Below are 19,345 nucleotides of genomic sequence, written 5' to 3' on the forward strand. Positions count from 1 at the left end.
ATTATCGCTCCGTTCATTCGATTATTAACGCACGAGTACCAATGAGAGAATTTAACCTGTGATCTGTTGGGGTATGATATCCGGATTTTTTTCGTCGCTCTCGCTGAGATCACCGCTGCTGTCCAACTTCCGGAAAGGGCTACCAGGATGTTTTTCATCGGTGAGCAAGCTGCTACCTTCGCGAAATCTAAGTTCCCGTTGTATTGTCGGGGCGGTCTTCGTTTGTTTGCTGCTGTCCTCTACGTGGGACTTGCTCTGCTCGTCCACGTGAGTGTGTTGAATCCTCAGGACAACCATTACTATCACGGCGATAATTATCAAGGCAGTGACCACCCCAATCATCACACTCAGCATCGGCGTTAATCTAATATTCTGCCTCGGTCTCTCTGAAACCCAATATCCACAATGTAACAATTACCAACAACACACACCGGCGTCTGATCAATAATCATTTGTATCACTTACTCGTGCGAAATAAATTAATTCTATTTTTTTTTGTTTCGAATCTATACCATTACACGATTTTTACTCGGACGACCTTTCGTTATACACCCTTCTCCAGTGATAAACAAAGTTATTTAAACGATGACGCAAAAACTAGTAGAGTTTTATTATACAAAGTAATGGAATTCTCTTTCACTCGGCGCTGCTCGATGTTTCGACGTGTGAAAAATTTCTTTTTTTCTCCTCGTTTATTCAGCAGTTTTCTTCGTGCGTGAAATGGAATGGAATATGCATATATACCTGATTCGGACGTTAATTGTTTTTCAGGTAGCCTGAGGGTGCCCGCTTGTACGACCATCGCCTCGCTCCGTCCTTTGTCGTTGAAAGCATAAATACAGGCGTGATAAAGGGCGCCGGATTCCAGATTTGTCACGCTGAAGCTTGGAGTGTGCGACGTCATATTCGCACGTAGCTCCTGACTGTTGCTCTCCCTTACTTCCAGAAGAAAGGATTGCGTCAGGCCGCCGTTAAAACCACCGGTACACGTCACAGAGAACGAATTCGTCGACGTGTTTGAAGTTGTACAGTTGTGCACCATGTCGGGTCGCCCTGTGGCAGATTAATGTTGCGACTTAATCTCCCAAAGACTATTCGGGACTCTGGTTGTTTTTTAACAACAACATATTGCAGTCGTTAAATCGGAATAAAAATTACAAATATTTTCTATATTTGACAAAACCCTATCAATTCATCATTCAAGCTACGAATATCGTAGCAAACTTTGCATTACCGATGGTACCCATCCAAGTAGCTAAAAGTTCTCACTCACACCTTGTGCTACTCAATTGAAATACCGCGCTGAGTTAGTTAGGAGAGTCTGAGTAGCACAGTGGTTGGAGTCTTTATCTACTTAGACAGACTGAATCAACACTAGCTCTATATATACATATTTCTGTAGACATAAAAAAAAAATAGATATACTTTTTCAAACAAAATACCGTAAAATGTTGAAACAATTAAGAATGTCTGGTTTCCTGTAAAATTTCTAGTCGGTGCCTCTAAAAATCTCGTATCGCTAGCCTTGGAAACTCGTATCTGGCGCGGAGATATAGAAAAGCGAGATTGGCAAGGAATGTTTATAGTACAACGTATCCGGCCGGCGATCGTAAAAAGCGATCGGTGAAGGAAGAATGGGATCGCGTTGCGTGTGCGTCGCATTGCGTTGGGGCTTTTTAATGTTGAATAAGGAAGGCAAACTGGCGAGGCCGAGACGCAAGAAGACTTGGCGGGGGTGCTTTTGCTTTTACGATTAGAGAAAAATCATAGCGCTGCAAACACCTGCTGCCATTTCCTCAACATTCCTCCGTTGTCCGCGGAACGAAAGAAAGATTTTATGTTTTATACCCTCGCTCCATGTATCTCGTTTTATCGTTTTAAGCGGCTCCACGCTCTGAAGGGATTTCCTTGTACAGCGATACGTTATTTCGCGAGTGTGCCGAGGCATCATCAGCCCGGGGCCTCAATGATAACAAAAAAAAAAAGAAAAAAAAAAGAAAACTTCACTACAAGATATTTCCAGACGAAAATAATATACGAAAGATTAATATAATGTAGAGTTGCGTGAAAAGCAAGGTTAAGTTTGCTCACCAGCCGGAATAATGTGATAGACACAGGGCACTTGTTGACTTCCAATCGAGTTGGAAGCCCAGCAAAGTAAAGTGCCATAATCCAATTCCGTTATCGGCGTGTACGAGACAACCGAGGATGTTCCGGTGCCCGCTATGTGACCCGCCGTAACGTCGATGCTCTCCGCGGAATTGTTGAAGGTCCAACGGAATTGCACATCCGAAGGATTCGCGTCCACCTGGCAAGAGATATTCGCCTTCTCCTGTTTGGCAACGCCGTGCACCTTTGTCTGGTTCGGCTTGCACGTCGGCGAAACTGCAATCGATACACGCTCTATATACATATATATATATATTACCGACGGTTGATTGGCGCTGCGAAAATATTGCAATTAATAATTGCATTTTTAATTGCAATTACGGCAGGTTCGCGATGCGAGCATTGACGGATTGTTCTCGCTGCAGGGAAATCTTTGCGCGAGCTATATTTGATTACTTGTGTATTCAGGTTGGATAAATGTAGATCCAGAAATACGCGGCGAAGGGTACTCACACATCACGTTCAAATAGAAGGGCGTGCTCTCGCCGTCTCCCTCGGTATTGTAGCCGACGCAAGTGTAATTACCGGCGCTCTTTCGGTCGACGCCCTGGAGCACCAGACTCTGGTTGCTGATTATGATGCCCTGGGTTACGTTGTGGTGAAGGGTCTTACCCTGGAAAACAATAATTGTCCCGTACTGATAAACTTCTCTCTCTCTCTCTTCTCCATTATGCTATATATATATAGGTGCCTATATACAGAGCCCAGCTGTCAAACACATTTCAAGCTTGTAAAATTCTATCATACAGAGCTTTTATTTTTCCATTTTAAATATTTGCTCAGCTACCTTTACCTTTTCTGCTCGATTCAAATCAATTTAATTGTTTCTATCGCGATGCCGATGTTAAATAATATTTTGTCGATATAAAGATAACAAGCTGTCAAATTCTGCTAGACGTGAATTGTACACACTTCTCTCGTTTAAATGGAATAACATGCGCTATATACCAATTGCATGTAATGTACGAGAAACGAAATTCCATTTTAAATATCATGGATGGATGGGGGGGGGGGGGGGAGGTGAAACTTGAAGGGTATTTCTGCAAAGCATTCCATTTAATTACAGATTCCATTATAATTGCTGTTGTATTTAAATTTCTGTAAAGAACCCACCGAGCAAACACCAGAACTCTACTAATTAACTGAAATATTTATGTTTCGATAAAGATTTCATTAAGCTTTTTTTTTTTTTTCAATTTTTACGCCCGGGGCGGAAGAAAATTTGACGCGAATAGAAAGAAGAAACCATATTCTCTCTCCTCTTTTTTCCTCTCCAGCTCGATACCATAATTTTTTAAAGCAGTTTGTTTCAAGGATAATGCGAATATTACTGCGAGCCCGTCGCAGTTAATGGTCCCCGTAATACATATATATATTGTGACGTGGATTTTCCGTAGCCCCGTCACAAAGCGATAATGGGCCTGATATGAGCTTAGCAACTCATATCCACCGACCAACTCACGCCTGCCTTCCACCTGGAAAATCCCCTATTTTGAACCCTAACGTAACATAGAAATTATTTCACTTTATGATAGGTATAAATCGAATGTTTGATAGTGTGAAAGGTGCGGGGAGTTTGTTTGTCGCGAAGATTCGGAGGCGGGTCGGAGAAGCGACGAATTTTCGTGATTAAGTTGTTGTTAGTAGGAATACGTTGTACAGTGTGGATAAGGAGAGGCCGCCTGAGAGTAGGGAGAGAGGAAGAAAAGAGCTACCCACTCCAATCCGAAAGCTTTGAGAGGAGAAGGAGAGGAGAACGAGACGCGTGATAACGCCGATCCTAAAAACATAGGTCAGCAAACAGAATCAACGCTGGCGAATCACCTGTCGCCACTGGTTAGATACCTGTAAACATTAACCAATAATTGGGCCAGGAGACGTCTGGATTACCAATGCCGTGTCTCCACAATAGAAGAAGAGAATCCCGAGAGAAGTAGGAGCGGAGTGGGGAAAGAAAGCGAGTTGAGGATAGAGTTTTGGAGCGAAAAAGTCGCTCTCTCTGGAATCAGCCACGGCAGACGGAGGAGCTCGGAGAAGCCTCCGTAATAAGGAATGCCGAGGGAGTCGAATTCGAAATAGGAGTTCGAGTACAGAGAGCGGAGTGGAGAGTGAGGACCTCCAGGAGGAACTGAGGCCACGATGGGCTTGCGGCAGGTTAAGGCACACCGAGAGGAAAGGATTCTGCGGTGAGGTTGTCCAGCAGTCGCATTCCACAGGTCAGGGTTCATCTTTTCTTTCCGGGATATCCTCCGTGGGGTGAGTGTAGCCGAGAGGACCGACCCAGGAGGGGGGAGACGTCCTGGACGGGTCCTGGAGAAGTGAGGTCCCCAATTCCTGCCTGTGTCTTCCCCGGGAGCGTGGTCTCTGGTGAGGGAATTTCTCTCCCAAAGTTCCTCCCGGGTGTTATTCCAGGCAGAGGAGGGTGCGGAGGGAGAGAGGGTGGAGGAGTCCCCTCGTCGCTCAGTCCCGGGGTCGTCTAGGGCGCCGCTCCCCAGGTGTCCCTCGGCCGGAAATTTCTAGGTTAGGAGGAATCCTCCTGTTGGGAGGGAATTGACCTTGTTTCGTTGCCAGGGTGTAGTGGCCGTCGGTTGGCCGGTAGATTCGTGCCCGGATTGGATATCCCGATTCTCAATTCAGGATGTATAGTATCCGATCGACTTGGGGGAGGGAAGTGGGGCGTTGCGGCACTGCCACTGTCTGGAGTGGCCGGGGCGCCCACTGTCCTGTCGCGAACCCCTCGTCGAGTACTGCCTCCTGAAAGGGCCCCTCCGAATTGCGCGGTAGGAGGGTGAGTGCCTAGGGCCTCCCTGCAAGGTCGAAATACCCGAATCCGGTGACATCGCCTCCTACGGGACTTGGCGAACTTATTTTCAGGTCGGTTCGTTCCCCGTCATCGGGAGTCACTCATCTCACGGAGAGAATTGGGTGAAATAACCCAAATTGGCATCCTCGCTTCTCCGACTCGCGATGTATGGTATGACTGTGTGAATGACTGAGATGAAGTACTATGTGTTGCGAATCTGTAAAGAACGCTTAGTGACAGGAAGAGGCAGAATAAAGATAGTAATAGACTCATTGGCTCGCAATGATTCATTGATCCCTGTACATATGGAGTATTAATTCCTGACCCTGCCCCTCTACCCTTGTTATTTAGCTGACTAGTCCGGGAGAACAAGAAGAGGCATGCTGCCCGACCTCAGATGCTACGGTTCCCACATCGAATCTGGCGCCCAACCACTATTTTTTTATAATAGTGCATTTATTAGTTTCCTTCCCTTAACCGGGTCGAATCAATGGCGTCTGTCTTCGGGTATGCTTTTCCTTTTTATACGGCGGGGTGTCGCGACGGTAATGGCTGACATCGAAAGCGTCGTTATAAAATTTGGCGCCCAACGTGGGGCCCGAAGTGATCGGATACGTACATGGGGTCATGAAATAGCGTGATAGTAATTCCTGTTGCTAAGCGAATAAATGGGAAGAATGAATGGATGTGAGACTGTCTTTGTTATTTCATGTTTATAATTCCTGATATTAGATGGATCGATTTAATGGAAATAAGATCGTTTGGGTCATGTCGTGTTTACCTTTATATTTATTAGTAGGTTAAGTAAATTTAGGTTTGGTCGGTTAGCGACCAAATAAAAAAAAAAAAAAAAAAAAAAACCCGATCATAAAAGTGATAAACACCTAAATACGACGAAAAACAGTTATTCCCCAATACTGGGAGATGGGCTCAAGTGAAGTGGAATGGGCTAAAGGACTGCCAGTGTTATGATTCTTTTGATTTTCTAAGAACACTAATCCTCGGAAAGCAACAAACCGGGAGTCCGCCGATCATTCGCCGGCTACCGTTTGTTTATAATTTTGACTATGCCTATTGGTCCGCGATCCCCACCTCTCGGGCGAAGCGCGACCGACGCAGTCAGTTGGTTGAAGCATCTTAGCAGGACACGACGTGTGAAGCCATAACAGATTACGCGAATTAAGATAGACGACATCGCGACCATTACCCACGCTAGAGTCTAGCCAGTGGCAGTGAGAGGAGATAGCCCAGAATCAAAGGACGAGTACATATTGGCCTAAACCTCGGGAGTACCGGTTACGACCAGGGAAACAGACCGAGATTAGGAAAGCTGTTCCAGGGGGTACGAAGTAAGTAATTTTCTTAATATCGACGCCTTCGCGAACTCGCGGATTTATGTGATTAATAGTAACTTTAAGTGATATCCTCCACGTTCACGTTTGGTTAGCGATATTCGGCCGAAAATATCTTCGGATTCGATCCCCAGGTCTTGCGGGTGTGCCATTCGAAGAATTAATTGATACGGAAATAAAATAAATAAATAAATAATAATAAATCGTAGAGATCACGGTAAATTGCGACCCGGACCAGTGAATAAGTGTGTGATAAGAGCCCGGGTGTAGAACTCCCCGAGAACGTTAGGCGTGTAAATATTCCCCGATAAGAGGAGGTGGTCGTCCACTGATCGGTGTGGGTGGTATTCCCCACTTCCGATTGGTGAGGGTTTCCCTCGACAAAATCGGGCGTGATAGGCGAGTATAACTGGGTGATTCTAATTTTTCCCCATTACTGTTCCGATTTGTTTCCCCTCGTCTTCTTCAAGTCAGGGTCCACCGTCCGTTTTACCCGGGTGATACTCCCCGGGGAAAAACAGGTGAGTTTTCCGACTTTACAAGAGTGAGGGTGGTTAAGAGGAATTTTGGGTGTCCTACACGGGTGTCATTCCCCGAGATAGATTGTTCCCCAATTGAGTTACTCGCCTAGTTTAAAAAAAAAAAAAAAAAAAAAAAAAAAAAAAAAAAAAAAAAAAAAAAAAAAAAATGAGTGATCCAACGCCCCCTAGTGCGGACCCGGAGGATCCAGACCCTCTGGAGTGGGTGAATACTTTGAACCTCGCGGAGGTAACGGCCCAATTATCCACACTAGGGCAGCCAACTAACGGCGTAGTACCGACTCTTCGAAAGCGTCTTTACAATTATCTTCGACTCCAGGACCAGGCAGCCTCGGTGGACTCGAATTTGTCGTCGGGGGAAGGGAGAGCGGAAGACTCAGATCTGGCGATCCCCGGTCCCTCGGGTGTCGCGCCAGATCTGTCTATGAAATCTCGGCCTCGGGGCCCGCCATATAACGCTCCTGCCGGGCGCGGAGAGAGAGTCTTGGACTCGTCCGCATCGGAGGGCGAGGCCTTGTCGGGAACACGATACCACGACGAAATCGTAGGCAATCCCGATTCATGTCGGGACGCCGCGAGAATATCTAGGTTAGAAGTACAACTCGCCACTTTGTTAGAACGGTTATCCGTAGTTCGGCCGATCGGAACTAGGGAGGCGGAGGGGGAAACAAATCCCTCAACCGATAGTAGAGTGTCGAGGAAGACGCCGATGACTGGGGAAGCTTTCGGCAGGGCCTTGCCCGCCCGAGGGGAGGCCGGTGGAGATCCCGGTGAGGATCGGTCCCTCCTGGATCCTGACCGAACCCTACCCGAGCGGATAGTAGCCACTTCCATTTCCTCGAACCTGTCGGTAGGACGCTATCCTTACGTGTCTTTTGTACCCGCAACGCAGACCGCGGGGGCAATCCAGGTTACCGCAGGGCCTACCCAGGCCGCAGTTAGGGAAACTGTCAATTATAATGATCCCCGTTGCGCTACGGAAGCCTCTAATTATGACTCTCATAAGTCAGGCGAATTCTTTTCCCGAGGAAATCTCCTCTCAGGAGAGGGGCACGAACAGCCGATCCCCGGGGGTGCCTTTGGCTCCATAGACCCATATTTGACCTATTCCACCCACGCGGTGCCCCCACCCAGAACTTACGGAACCATCGGTCATACTAGAGACAACCTCGCGAACCAAGTTTCCGCTATATGTTCCATGTTCAGTCGTCTAAAAATCGGTTTCTCAGGTAGAGCGGGGGAAGACCCGGAGGCTTTCCTCCTACGGTTAATCGACGTACGAATTCCGTTAAATATCTCGGACTCGATGATGCTCGACTACGTCCGGTATGCACTGACCGGCATTGCCCTCCAATGGTATAGGGGATTACGTTCGCGATGGGGCAATTGGCCGACGTTTGAAAGTGCCTTCCGACTGCGTTTCGGCGGACCTAACGCGCAATTCAATTTGAGACAGGATATAGCGAGACGCACTCAAGGAGAGGGGGAAATCGTGGCCGATTACTTTGTATGCATGAGGAACCTATTAGATCGACTGAACCCTCCCTGGCCGGAAAGAGAGTGGATTTGGATGGCATATAAAAACCTACTGCCCCGGTTGCAACCCGCCATCGATATTGACGCGATAAGAACTTTTGATGCTCTGGAAATGAGAGCCTGTCGGGTGGAGGAAGCTATAAAAGCAGCTCTAACCTATACCGCACCACCTCCCCCAGATCGGGTGTTGTATCCTGAATTAGCGTGCCCCTCGAATGTCCGAACGGCTCGGGTACCCCGGCGAACAGCGGCCCTGTTGAGCGAAGTCCAGGAAGTGGAAGATGAGAGAATCCACCTTGAGGGAGAGATTGGCGAGAATGTGAACCTGGCTCAGGTCTCAACGGAGCGGCACTGCACAGAGACCTCGGCAGTCGAACGTCGTCCGCTGAAATGCTGGAATTGTCAACAAGCTGGCCATTCGTGGAGGAACTGCCCTGCGTCCACTCGGCGAATCTTTTGCTACCGTTGCGGCCGAGACGGGGTGGTGAGCGCACAGTGTTCATGTCAGACGGGAAACGAAAAAAGAGGCCATTGAACATGCCCATGGCCGGCCAGAGTAAAGGGGGTATCTTGGGGCGGACCGAATCTCTCAACTTGGGGCTCGGTACACCGACTAAAAATCCTTTACTATATATTGCGGCGTTAATCGAGGACGTTCCCTTGCCAGTTCTCGTAGACAGCGGAGCAACGAGTACCTTTCTCGGAGACGCGGGATTACAGATGTTGTCTGGCCTGGACCTACCTGTCCAACCAAACTCAAAAAGCCTTGTAACGACAGCCAATGGCAATGTGGCAGAGATATCGGGGGAAATGGTACTCCCTATGACCTTGGGTGTCGTTAGTAGAGAGGTTAAAACCAAGTTCTTTCCCCCGCTGGCGGTCCCCTGCATACTAGGGTTGGATGCACTCAAGACGTTCGGAATCGTCGTAGATTTTGGGAAGTTTCGTTGGTGGTTTGATTCCCAACCTGACCAGATCTTCCCCTTTGAGGGTGATAGAAGAGCGATCCCCGAATATCCCTTGGAAGATCCATGGGAGGATCGGGTGTTTTCCATACTTTCCTCTGAAAAGGATAACGAGATCCCCGGTGATTGGGAGATAGACTTGGAGTCTCTAGACAATCCCCGCATACCGGGTGAAACGGTTTTCCCCGCAGAAGTGACGGGAGGTATAAGACTCCCCGGTATCGGGGGAAAATATTCCGAGGCGTGTTTAGGGATTAGCGAATTGAGACCGGAGGAGGAAGAGATCCTAGAATCGTTCCTCGAGGCCGAGCGCCCAAGATTGTTGGCAGCTCGCGGCCTGACAAGACTCGCGTCCCATCGCATCGATGTTGGGGGAGCAGGGGCGATCAAACAAAGGTATTATCCAGTCGCGCCGATCATCCAGCAGGCTATATACCGGGAGGTGGATGGATTGCTGGCCGAGGGAATTATTGAGCCTTCGCAAAGCGAATGGTCGTCCCCCATAGTAATGGTTCGTAAGGCGGACAAGACCTACCGGTTCTGCCTAGACTTTCGGAAAGTAAACGCGGTATCTAAAAAGGACGCTTATCCTCTGCCCTATATGCAGAGCATTTTAGAAAAATTACGCGCGGCTCACTACATCTCCGCCATTGACCTTAGTCAAGCGTACTTCCAGATACCAATGGAAGAGTCTAGTCGAGAGATCACTGCCTTTACTGTCCCGGGACGAGGTCTATTTCACTTCCTTCGAATGCCGTTCGGGTTGACGGGAGCACCCGCTACGTTTCAGCGTCTACTGGACAAACTAATAGGCCCCGATATGGAGCCCCACGCGTTCGCGTATCTCGATGATATAATCGTAGTGACAGAGACATTCACTGAGCATCTCCGGTGGTTAAAAATAGTTTTCGACCGTGTTGTGGGAGCCGAATTGCGCATTAATCCCGACAAGAGCGAATTTTGCAAGTCGCAGGTGAAGTACCTGGGTTTTCTGGTCGATCGGGAGGGGCTGAGAATGGATCCCGAGAAGATCGCGCCTATATTAGACTATCCTCCTCCGAGAAATTTAAGACAGGTTCGAAGATTCTTGGGGATGGCGTCGTGGTACCGACGATTCATACCCAACTTTGCCACTAAAGCGGAACCTATCACCCGACTGTTAAAAAAGAACCAGGTCTGGAATTGGGGGGAAGAACAAGAGGAATCCTTTCGAGACTTAAGCCACCACCTAACGGTGGCTCCGACATTGGCTTGTCCAAATTTCGAGCTATCTTTCACGTTGCAAACCGATGCCAGTACGATCGGTTTAGGTTCGGTACTCACCCAGGAGCAGGAGGGTCGCGAGCAAGTGATCGCTTTCGCGAGTAGATCCTTGAACGACGCGGAAAGAAATTATACGACGACCGAGCTAGAGTGTCTCGCCGTCATTTGGTCAATAAAGAAATTCCGGGCGTATCTAGAGGGTACCAAGTTTACGGTGATTACGGACCATAGCAGCCTTAGGTGGCTACATAACGTTAAAAATCCCACGGGTCGTCTTGCACGCTGGGCGCTGGAATTACTGGAGTATGACTTCGAGATTATCCACCGAAAGGGAGCGCTTCATCATGTGCCGGACGCCTTGTCGCGCATGTATGAAGAAGAAGGGGAGGACATCACGGTAGGGATCCCCCAGAAAACAGGGGAGGACAGCACGATAGGGATCCCCCAGAAAACAGGGGAGTTATACGTCTTAAATTTGATAGAGCTACGGGACGCGGGACCCGAAACCGACTTGGCGGATCCGGGTGACGATTGGTATACGCGGAAATGCGCCGCCGTGTCCAGAGAACCGAAAAAGTTTAAAGACTGGCAAATTCGTGAGGGGCGTCTTTTCGTGTGCCGTCCGTCACCCGAGTGCGAGCCGGATCTATGTGACCTTGACGCTTGGAAATTGGTGGTGCCTCTACGATGGCAAGCGCGCGTTCTGCGAGAGTGCCATGACGACTCTCAAGCGGGTCACCTCGGTATAGAGAAGACGCATCGTCGAGTGAGGATCCGATATTTCTGGCCACGAATGTATAAGGACATTCATAATTATGTCACCCAGTGCGAGATTTGTCAGAAAACGAAAGTGGAAGTGAAAGCCCCGGCCGGGCAAATGGGTCGAAGAGTTGTTGAGAGACCGTGGGACTGTGTGGCCGCGGACATCATGGGCCCGTTTCCGCCCAGTCGGCGGGGATTTGCGTATGTAGTGGTATTCCAAGATTATTTCACAAAATGGGTGGAGTTAAGTGCCCTTCGGCGAGCCACAGGGCCTAACATTAGTGAGACTTTCCGAGATCTAGTACTTTCGCGGTGGGGAATTCCGAACGTATTGCTTACCGATAACGGCACCGAATTTATTAATCGAGTAATCGGAGAATTATGTGGAGATTTTCGAATACATCACGCGACCACACCTCCCTATCACCCGCAAGCAAACCCCGTTGAACGAGTCAACCGGGTTATAAAAACGATGATAGTCGCCTTTTTAAATGAAAATCATAGAGATTGGGACACTCACCTTGTAGATTTCCGCTTTGCGTTTAATACTGCTCAGCACTCAACCTTGGGATATAGTCCGGCGTTTCTTAATCTCGGAAGAGAACTGACCCCGATAGACTGTTTCCGATTACAACAGGGTGCGGTAGTCCCCTGCGAGGGCGAAGCGTCATGGAGCGAACGAATGAAACGACTACGAACGATACAGGAGTGGGTAGTTAAAAAATTAGATCAAGCTTATACCAAACAAGCACACTATTATAATAGGGGTCGTAGAAATATCAGCTTCCAAGTCGGTGATTTGGTATTATCCAAGGCACATTATCTGTCGTCGGGTATCAAAAGTTTCTCGGCAAGACTTACCCCAAAGTATCAGGGACCGTATCGGGTGCGTCGGGTTATTTCCCCGGTTGTATACGAATTGGAGGATATTGCTTCAGAGAAATGTCTTAAAACCCACATATCCTATCTGAAACCGTACTTTACAGCAAACGAATCCCCGAGTGAAGAGCCACGGGCGAATTCCCAACTTAGGAGCAACACCATCCCCGAGTAGAGTCGGGACAGCATCCCCGTCTCGGGAGGAGCGACGTCATCCCCAGGCAGAATTGGGACCGCATCCCCGTCTCGGGAGTATCCATCGGCCGGAGTGGACGATCCTATCAAGACACGCCTGAAATAAAACTCGACCCCCAACCATGTTTAAGGGAAACGATTTTGGCATCCCTCCGGACGAAACACCGGATGTTCCCTTAAGACGGCCAAAGACGAAGCCAAAGGCCCCGACTGAGGACGATTTCGAGGTGATAGACCTGGCCGAGGAGGAGAGCGAAACCGAAACCATCCGTCCCACGACTAACGAGAGTAGTGACGAGGAAGTCGATTTGGAGGGGGAGCCGCCAGATCCAGACGGCACCGATCCCAGCCGGCCTCTCTGGCCATTCCTTAATAAAATCGACAAATGGTGTAAACGCTATCCCAGCCTCAGAGAAAGGGTTGCCGATAGCTTAACCCGGCTATTCCAGGAAGACAAGAATACTGTCAAAGTGTATTCCCGACCGACATCAGTACAAGTGGGCCAATTGGATCAGGCCGTCCAAACGGACATCATTAAAATCATCGGCCCGGACCCGGGTCCAAACGATAAAGGGACCCAGACTGAGTGGCAAGAAATGGAGGCCCCCAAGCCTACATACCTAGAGGCAAGCACCCAAGTGGAGTCAGTCGAACCAAGGGTAGAAGCAGCTACATCCGCAAGTGCGAAGCAACCCATCTATGGAAATAAAGGAGCTATACCCAAGGACCGAAGAAGAAGGGAATCGTACCCAACTTCGGAACCTTCGGGACAAAATGGCAACCGTGACAGATCCCGGTCCGGAGAACATTTCCCGAGGGCGACCTCTGCCGAGACCCCGGAGGATACTGGGCCAGGAGGGCCAGAATATGCGGAGCCAGCATCACCTGCTTTGGTCACCGTGACGAAGAGGCAGTTGCCCGAGGGCGCCCACTGCTATAAAAGCGCTCGACAGTTCTCCCGACGAGACGGGGACCAACCTCAATTAGTGGAGAGGCGAATCCATTACTATCAGGTCGACGGAGAGGGAGACAACCCACCAATCCGCCGAGTAATACGGGGACGACCCAGATGCTACCTCTGTTTGGCCAGAGGCCACACCTTCATGAATTGTCCCGTGGCCGCCGCTTCCCGATAGACACCAGCAGAAGAGATTTTATTTTCTTTTATAGTTTAATTACTTATGTATCTTTAATCCCCGAATCGGGCGTGATTCTTGGTATTAGTTTTTAAGTTCCCCCAAGCATATTGGGAGGATCATATTGAGACTTCTTACTGTAAAATAAAAATGTGTCCCCAAGTACTGGGAAGTAGTTTTGTTCTTTTCCCCAAACCTGGGTAGGCGTAGAATAAGAATTTCTCCGGTATCGGGTGGTAGTAAGTAAGTATCCCCGAAACGGGTGAACCTTTTGTAGAAGAAGATTAAGAACCTCCCCTGCCGAGGGAAGATCGGTTCTGGAGACCTCCCTGGAGAAAGGAAGGGGAAGGTGAGTCCCCTGCGGAGGGAGGAATCTTATCAATTCAGAATATTGGCCAGGTTTCGGGCCCTCTGAAAGATTTACTTTGACGTGATAGCCAGGGTGTTAGTGGGTACCCTGGGGGAAGGAGGGGGGAGTTGTGACGTGGATTTTCCGTAGCCCCGTCACAAAGCGATAATGGGCCTGATATGAGCTTAGCAACTCATATCCACCGACCAACTCACGCCTGCCTTCCACCTGGAAAATCCCCTATTTTGAACCCTAACGTAACATAGAAATTATTTCACTTTATGATAGGTATAAATCGAATGTTTGATAGTGTGAAAGGTGCGGGGAGTTTGTTTGTCGCGAAGATTCGGAGGCGGGTCGGAGAAGCGACGAATTTTCGTGATTAAGTTGTTGTTAGTAGGAATACGTTGTACAGTGTGGATAAGGAGAGGCCGCCTGAGAGTAGGGAGAGAGGAAGAAAAGAGCTACCCACTCCAATCCGAAAGCTTTGAGAGGAGAAGGAGAGGAGAACGAGACGCGTGATAACGCCGATCCTAAAAACATAGGTCAGCAAACAGAATCAACGCTGGCGAATCACCTGTCGCCACTGGTTAGATACCTGTAAACATTAACCAATAATTGGGCCAGGAGACGTCTGGATTACCAATGCCGTGTCTCCACAATAGAAGAAGAGAATCCCGAGAGAAGTAGGAGCGGAGTGGGGAAAGAAAGCGAGTTGAGGATAGAGTTTTGGAGCGAAAAAGTCGCTCTCTCTGGAATCAGCCACGGCAGACGGAGGAGCTCGGAGAAGCCTCCGTAATAAGGAATGCCGAGGGAGTCGAATTCGAAATAGGAGTTCGAGTACAGAGAGCGGAGTGGAGAGTGAGGACCTCCAGGAGGAACTGAGGCCACGATGGGCTTGCGGCAGGTTAAGGCACACCGAGAGGAAAGGATTCTGCGGTGAGGTTGTCCAGCAGTCGCATTCCACAGGTCAGGGTTCATCTTTTCTTTCCGGGATATCCTCCGTGGGGTGAGTGTAGCCGAGAGGACCGACCCAGGAGGGGGGAGACGTCCTGGACGGGTCCTGGAGAAGTGAGGTCCCCAATTCCTGCCTGTGTCTTCCCCGGGAGCGTGGTCTCTGGTGAGGGAATTTCTCTCCCAAAGTTCCTCCCGGGTGTTATTCCAGGCAGAGGAGGGTGCGGAGGGAGAGAGGGTGGAGGAGTCCCCTCGTCGCTCAGTCCCGGGGTCGTCTAGGGCGCCGCTCCCCAGGTGTCCCTCGGCCGGAAATTTCTAGGTTAGGAGGAATCCTCCTGTTGGGAGGGAATTGACCTTGTTTCGTTGCCAGGGTGTAGTGGCCGTCGGTTGGCCGGTAGATTCGTGCCCGGATTGGATATCCCGATTCTCAATTCAGGATGTATAGTATCCGATCGACTTGGGGGAGGGAAGTGGGGCGTTGCGGCACTGCCACTGTCTGGAGTGGCCGGGGCGCCCACTGTCCTGTCGCGAACCCCTCGTCGAGTACTGCCTCCTGAAAGGGCCCCTCCGAATTGCGCGGTAGGAGGGTGAGTGCCTAGGGCCTCCCTGCAAGGTCGAAATACCCGAATCCGGTGACATCGCCTCCTACGGGACTTGGCGAACTTATTTTCAGGTCGGTTCGTTCCCCGTCATCGGGAGTCACTCATCTCACGGAGAGAATTGGGTGAAATAACCCAAATTGGCATCCTCGCTTCTCCGACTCGCGATGTATGGTATGACTGTGTGAATGACTGAGATGAAGTACTATGTGTTGCGAATCTGTAAAGAACGCTTAGTGACAGGAAGAGGCAGAATAAAGATAGTAATAGACTCATTGGCTCGCAATGATTCATTGATCCCTGTACATATGGAGTATTAATTCCTGACCCTGCCCCTCTACCCTTGTTATTTAGCTGACTAGTCCGGGAGAACAAGAAGAGGCATGCTGCCCGACCTCAGATGCTACGGTTCCCACATCGAATCTGGCGCCCAACCACTATTTTTTTATAATAGTGCATTTATTAGTTTCCTTCCCTTAACCGGGTCGAATCAATGGCGTCTGTCTTCGGGTATGCTTTTCCTTTTTATACGGCGGGGTGTCGCGACGGTAATGGCTGACATCGAAAGCGTCGTTATAATATATATTAAAAGCATTACATAACAGATTATTGAAATAACTTTGGAAGAAACATAGCTCGAGAAGAAATATTTATAGAGGGAAAAGTGTATTTCTAGCGAACCGGTTGACTCTCTAAGAAACTTCTCCGTCTTTTTCAACATTTCTCATTAAAGTTATTGCAAAAACTTATCGAACCAGTTAAAGGAACGACGGGGAACGCGTACTTCCGGTTGTCATTGAGCTCTTTATTCAATGCAAAATTTGTAAAATTACATTTTATTTATAACTTCGTTGTACGATCAAAAGACCTACACACATATATATATATATTTATATAAATGGTAGCAATGAGCAAGAGGTAGCAAGTACACTGAGAAAAATTTCCCAATTATTTTCATCCAAGTAACAGTTATTCGTGATATTAATAAATTAATTTTATTAATATTACGAAAAATTAATTGATTGTCAATTTATTCATAATATCAATCAATTTAGTTACTGATATCACGAATAACTGTTAATTGGATGAAAATATTTTTCTCAGTGTACGGTTAGTGTACATCAGGTCGCCTTACCTGATGGCGCCACTCGACCTTGTAAACAGGCGGTTCCGCGCGTATTAGACAATCGAAGTAGACATCAGTTCCCTCCCTTATGGAGTCCGGATTTAGCGATGTGCCAAGCTGTATCTGGGTCTCGGGTGTGTCTGCAAGCATTGATCATCGATAAATTGACATGTCACGATACGTCCTGCAGGAGAACAGAGCCGGGATAATGGAGACCGGTCGAGTTGCCGAGTAATGGTGAAAGGCTCTGATGAAGGGACAAGAGACCGAGATAATTAGTACACACTTACACAGTATCTCCAAAGTCCAGTCATCTTCGATCCGTCTTGTTTCCATGATTGGATTTTCGGCTCGACACGTCAAATGTCTTCCGGCGTCGGCCTTGGTCACCATGAACGATAAAACGCTGGTCGTTGTGTTTCCGTCGCCGGAAGTCTGCAAGAGAATCATCGTCCTGTAAACCCTCCTCCTTTTTTACCCTTTCACCCATGCACACGTGCCTTTCCAACCGACCACAACTTATTCGCACTCCCAACCTCTTATCCCGCTCAATTACTGCGTTCAATTACTGCAGTGGCTCCAACTCTCCGAATCGCACGCGGCGTGTGCTTCATTACGGGATTGACTGCATTGTAACTGCAGTCCAGTTGGAGAGAGATTACTAACGCGATACAAGGGATTTTCATGAATCCCTCCATTGTCCGACACGCATTGATTTGCATCGTTCCGATAATCGTCCTTATACAGCGTCTCAAACTAAAGCGATAACGCGTGAAGCGAGTTCAATGACGATGGGTCATTTCGAACATTCCATTTGGTTATTTCGACAAGGTCAAACCGTGGAGTTATATATATCTAAAAGTAAGGTAGAATTCGTGTGGTGAAAAATTGTTATTGCATTTCGATGAATGGACTGTTTTTTGTGCAATTTTCACAATACAATATTTCTCACTCAATTCGGTTGATTTGGACGACATTTTTAGTTTGTTTCTTTTGATAGAAAAAGATCCATTATTATGTGGTAAAAGCTAGATCGAGAGATTCCCTGGAATAAGGTGAAAATTGGATACCGTTAAAAATTGGAGAAACCTAGAGTTTTGCCAAAGGATGGTAATGGATTGATCCCAGTGTCCACAGCTGGCAATTTAACTTTGTCGAATTAGCGAGAGTAGGCGTTTCAACGAGAGCCTTCGATTATAAGCCGGACGAGGAGAAAAATTTGTCTCCGGAAGCCTGCAGTGTTATATAATCGCGTTAGGAATACAATTAAAGGAGGGATACTCGAGAGATTCATGGGTGAAAGTTATATATATTTCGGGACTCTGGCACATTGGATCGTTCTTAAGTTGAAATGCTTGATTTATCCATCGGCGCATTTTCGCCAGAGTCTCTTTCGAACAATTTCACTCCGATGAAATTGCAATTTCCTACTTGAATTGTCGCGGCTTTACTTGGAAATCGCGGCAGCTCGCGCGATCTTGGGATTTGCTGGATAGAAACTAGAAAGTATGAGAGAGAGAGAGAGAGAGATGGAAGGAAATTGGGAAGCGTCATTGCGAGGAATTCCCATACAGTTCTTTATCCGGGCATATTTACTCCGGGAAACACATCGGTCTAAGTGAATCGCGCGATTCAGCTTGATGAGGTGAAACGCATTAGGAAGGTTCGACGCTTCGGAGTTTAACGCGCCGCTTTAACGAGGTTAAAGTCGAGCTTGAAAGTACAATTTCCAATTGTCGTAAAACAACGATGCCAGCTCGGCCGCCAGTGCAGTAATGAAGAAATAAAAGGCCGCGATAAGTCGTTCCTACGACCAATGGGAAGACGTTCCCCTATATATATATATATATATATATATATATATATATGTATGACTATCTCTCTCTCTCTCTCTCTCTGGCTTCGCCGTATCCCTATATACGCTATATAACAGTACACGTGGCACTATTGGAAATTGCACTTTAGCTTCAAACTTTCACCCCACGCTAACCAATTAGTTCCAACAATATTTTCTTTGCCGGCGCTCGCAAGCCCAAAACAAAAAAAAAGCAACAACAACAACAACAGCAGCAGCAGACAGGCTGAACTATACTTGGCCATTGATTATTATTCGAGCGTAATATATTTGGCGGAGAAAAAAGTAGCGTTGACTGGCGTTTAATGCGCTTGAAATTGTCAGTTAATGGCGGCTGTTCGGGCCCAGGCAAAAAACTAATTATCGTCAGAGTGAAGAGTATTTTATTATTACAGCGGGGCTGTTGATAGGAATTGACGGGTAAAACGGCGAGAGGCCGGGGTGTCTGGACTGTTGAACGTTAAACTGAAAATGTCGAGCGAATGGTCGAGCTTAACGATTTATGCCTGGGGCATACTTCCGTGCGATATGGATCGTGGCAAATACTGAAAGTAATGCAAATATTTGCGAGAATGTAGCCACAGGCTGGATAAAAGTGCAGAATGACAATGTGGAGGCAAACGAAACATATACGAAACGTGACTGTGTAACGACCAGAAGATGTATATCATGTAATACATATATGTATATAATAATAATAGCTTGATGAATAGCAAACTTGGACAAAGAAAGGCTGACTTTCAGAGAAATGCATGTGCCATCACGGAAGTTTAATTTTCTACCGGCTTCTCGTCGCAAATTCATCGACTTTTTTCCTCAATTATAATATTTTTAACTGTTTTGTTGCCGATTGCCATAATTTA

At 47.8% G+C, this 19,345-nt stretch overlaps 2 protein-coding genes across 4 annotated transcripts in view; one reads left to right on the top strand and one right to left on the bottom strand.

The window, feature by feature from the left end:
- LOC136779244 (neural cell adhesion molecule 2-like) overlaps nucleotides 1-19,345 on the bottom strand; it is a 172,183-nt gene that overhangs the window by 4,346 nt on the left and 148,492 nt on the right. For 2 of the 3 annotated variants that reach the window (XM_066736747.1, XM_066736740.1), the window contains 6 exons: nucleotides 16,918-17,062; nucleotides 16,637-16,767; nucleotides 2,623-2,782; nucleotides 2,092-2,385; nucleotides 745-1,053; nucleotides 57-386 (listed from right to left, as the gene is read on the bottom strand). In XM_066736747.1, coding sequence (XP_066592844.1) covers nucleotides 57-386; nucleotides 745-1,053; nucleotides 2,092-2,385; nucleotides 2,623-2,782; nucleotides 16,637-16,767; nucleotides 16,918-17,062 — 1,369 coding nt within the window. The remainder of the gene's footprint in view (nucleotides 1-56; nucleotides 387-744; nucleotides 1,054-2,091; nucleotides 2,386-2,622; nucleotides 2,783-16,636; nucleotides 16,768-16,917; nucleotides 17,063-19,345) is intronic. The other variant, XM_066736756.1, reaches the window with a different exon arrangement.
- Nucleotides 6,207-13,599, top strand: LOC136775818 (uncharacterized). The gene is made up of 2 exons (XM_066730909.1): nucleotides 6,207-6,321; nucleotides 12,376-13,599. The coding sequence occupies exon 2, from the start codon at nucleotides 12,586-12,588 to the stop codon at nucleotides 13,597-13,599; it is 1,014 nt and encodes a 337-aa protein (XP_066587006.1). The 5' UTR covers nucleotides 6,207-6,321; nucleotides 12,376-12,585.

The sequence above is a fragment of the Prorops nasuta genome, unplaced genomic scaffold (genome assembly GCF_024137725.1).
Source record: "Prorops nasuta isolate Cenicafe-Biocafe unplaced genomic scaffold, Cenicafe_Pnas_1.2 PNAS00002, whole genome shotgun sequence".
NCBI lineage: Eukaryota > Metazoa > Arthropoda > Insecta > Hymenoptera > Bethylidae > Prorops > Prorops nasuta.